This window comes from Gavialis gangeticus, unplaced genomic scaffold, assembly GCF_001723915.1.
Source record: "Gavialis gangeticus isolate Ggan-Ray unplaced genomic scaffold, GavGan_comp1, whole genome shotgun sequence".
NCBI classification, from domain to species: Eukaryota; Metazoa; Chordata; order Crocodylia; family Gavialidae; genus Gavialis; species Gavialis gangeticus.
In genome coordinates this window covers 100699903-100701040 of record NW_017729022.1, presented here as the reverse complement: position 1 = coordinate 100701040, position 1138 = coordinate 100699903, and the positions used below count along the sequence as shown (strand labels likewise).

At 36.8% G+C, this 1138-nt stretch overlaps 1 protein-coding gene across 3 annotated transcripts in view; it reads left to right on the top strand.

Moving 5' to 3' along the window:
* The window catches only part of ARFGAP3 (ADP ribosylation factor GTPase activating protein 3), a 92646-nt gene that overhangs the window by 77472 nt on the left and 14036 nt on the right, over positions 1-1138 (top strand). For all 3 annotated transcript variants that reach the window (XM_019515727.1, XM_019515726.1, XM_019515724.1), the window contains one exon: positions 722-847. In XM_019515727.1, the coding sequence (XP_019371272.1) occupies positions 722-847 (126 nt within the window). The remainder of the gene's footprint in view (positions 1-721; positions 848-1138) is intronic.

Sequence of the window (1138 nt, the reverse complement as noted above, 5' to 3'; positions counted from 1 at the left end):
GAAATGATGTGAAAGCACAAAACAATTCCCATGGAAATGATGCTTACTGCTATACTTTCTGGCAGTTGCATGTCCAGTGAGTCGTGTGTTGTGGGTGGTGAACACTCCTAGACTGGTTAGAGGATTCTCAATGGGGAGGTGTTGGAAATTTGCGATTTTATTATTTTATTTTTTCTTCAGAGAATTTGTGATTTATTTATTTATTTATTTTATCAGAGAAAGCCAGGATCTCTGCTGCTCAGGAAGGAAATCAAAATGTGTGGTCGATTTAAGTGCGTTAGAGAAGGTTTCTAATAGCATACACCATTGTTGGAGCCAAGATGGTGCATTTATTGATCTGTGGGGTATAATAAATTCTACCTAATGTGCAGCATGTTTCAGTTTAACTAAAACAGCCAGTGAACTGCAGTTGCATAGTGCCTCTGCACTAAATTTTGACCATAGTTAGCTGTTTGTAGGAAACCCAGCTGAAATATTTTAACTGAGCTCCATGAGAGACCATGTTGGCATGCTTTAGAATCAATTGAGATGGTCGGTTCTGAAATCTGCTTGGCAGAGGTAAAAATTCTATAAAATACAGATGTCAGAGGTTCCATTTGTTCAAAAGCCGCAATTATTTGTACGTTTTGAATGTTACCTGAGACCTTCATAAAATCAGAGATTGTACTTTGCTTGATTTGTAGCTAGTGTCTGCTTTACGAGTTCCTTTTTTTTTCTGCAGTGGCGTTTCTCATTCTGTTGTCTCAGACATGCAAACGATAGAGCAAGAAACACCCACAGTTGCAAAAACAAAGAAAAAATACGTCGATGAAGGGGATGATTCATACTTCTCTTCCTCTAGTTCAAGGTAATATACTTGTTTCTTTTTTTTTGAAGGGAATATAATAGTGTTATACTGTATCTAGAAGGCAGCCAGTTGTGCAGAATTCTACAGCTATTTTTGTTTAGAGGGAATTCATTTTATAACTGAAACTTTTTAAATAGTTCACATTAAACACAGTTAAAAATGTTATTGAGATACTTAAGAAACCTTATTGTTTCAATAGGTGAAGAATATTTTTGACAGGGAAGGGAGAAGGGGCTGGGATTTGTATGAGTTTTGCTGTGTGTGTGTGTGTGTGTGTGTGTGTGTGTGTGT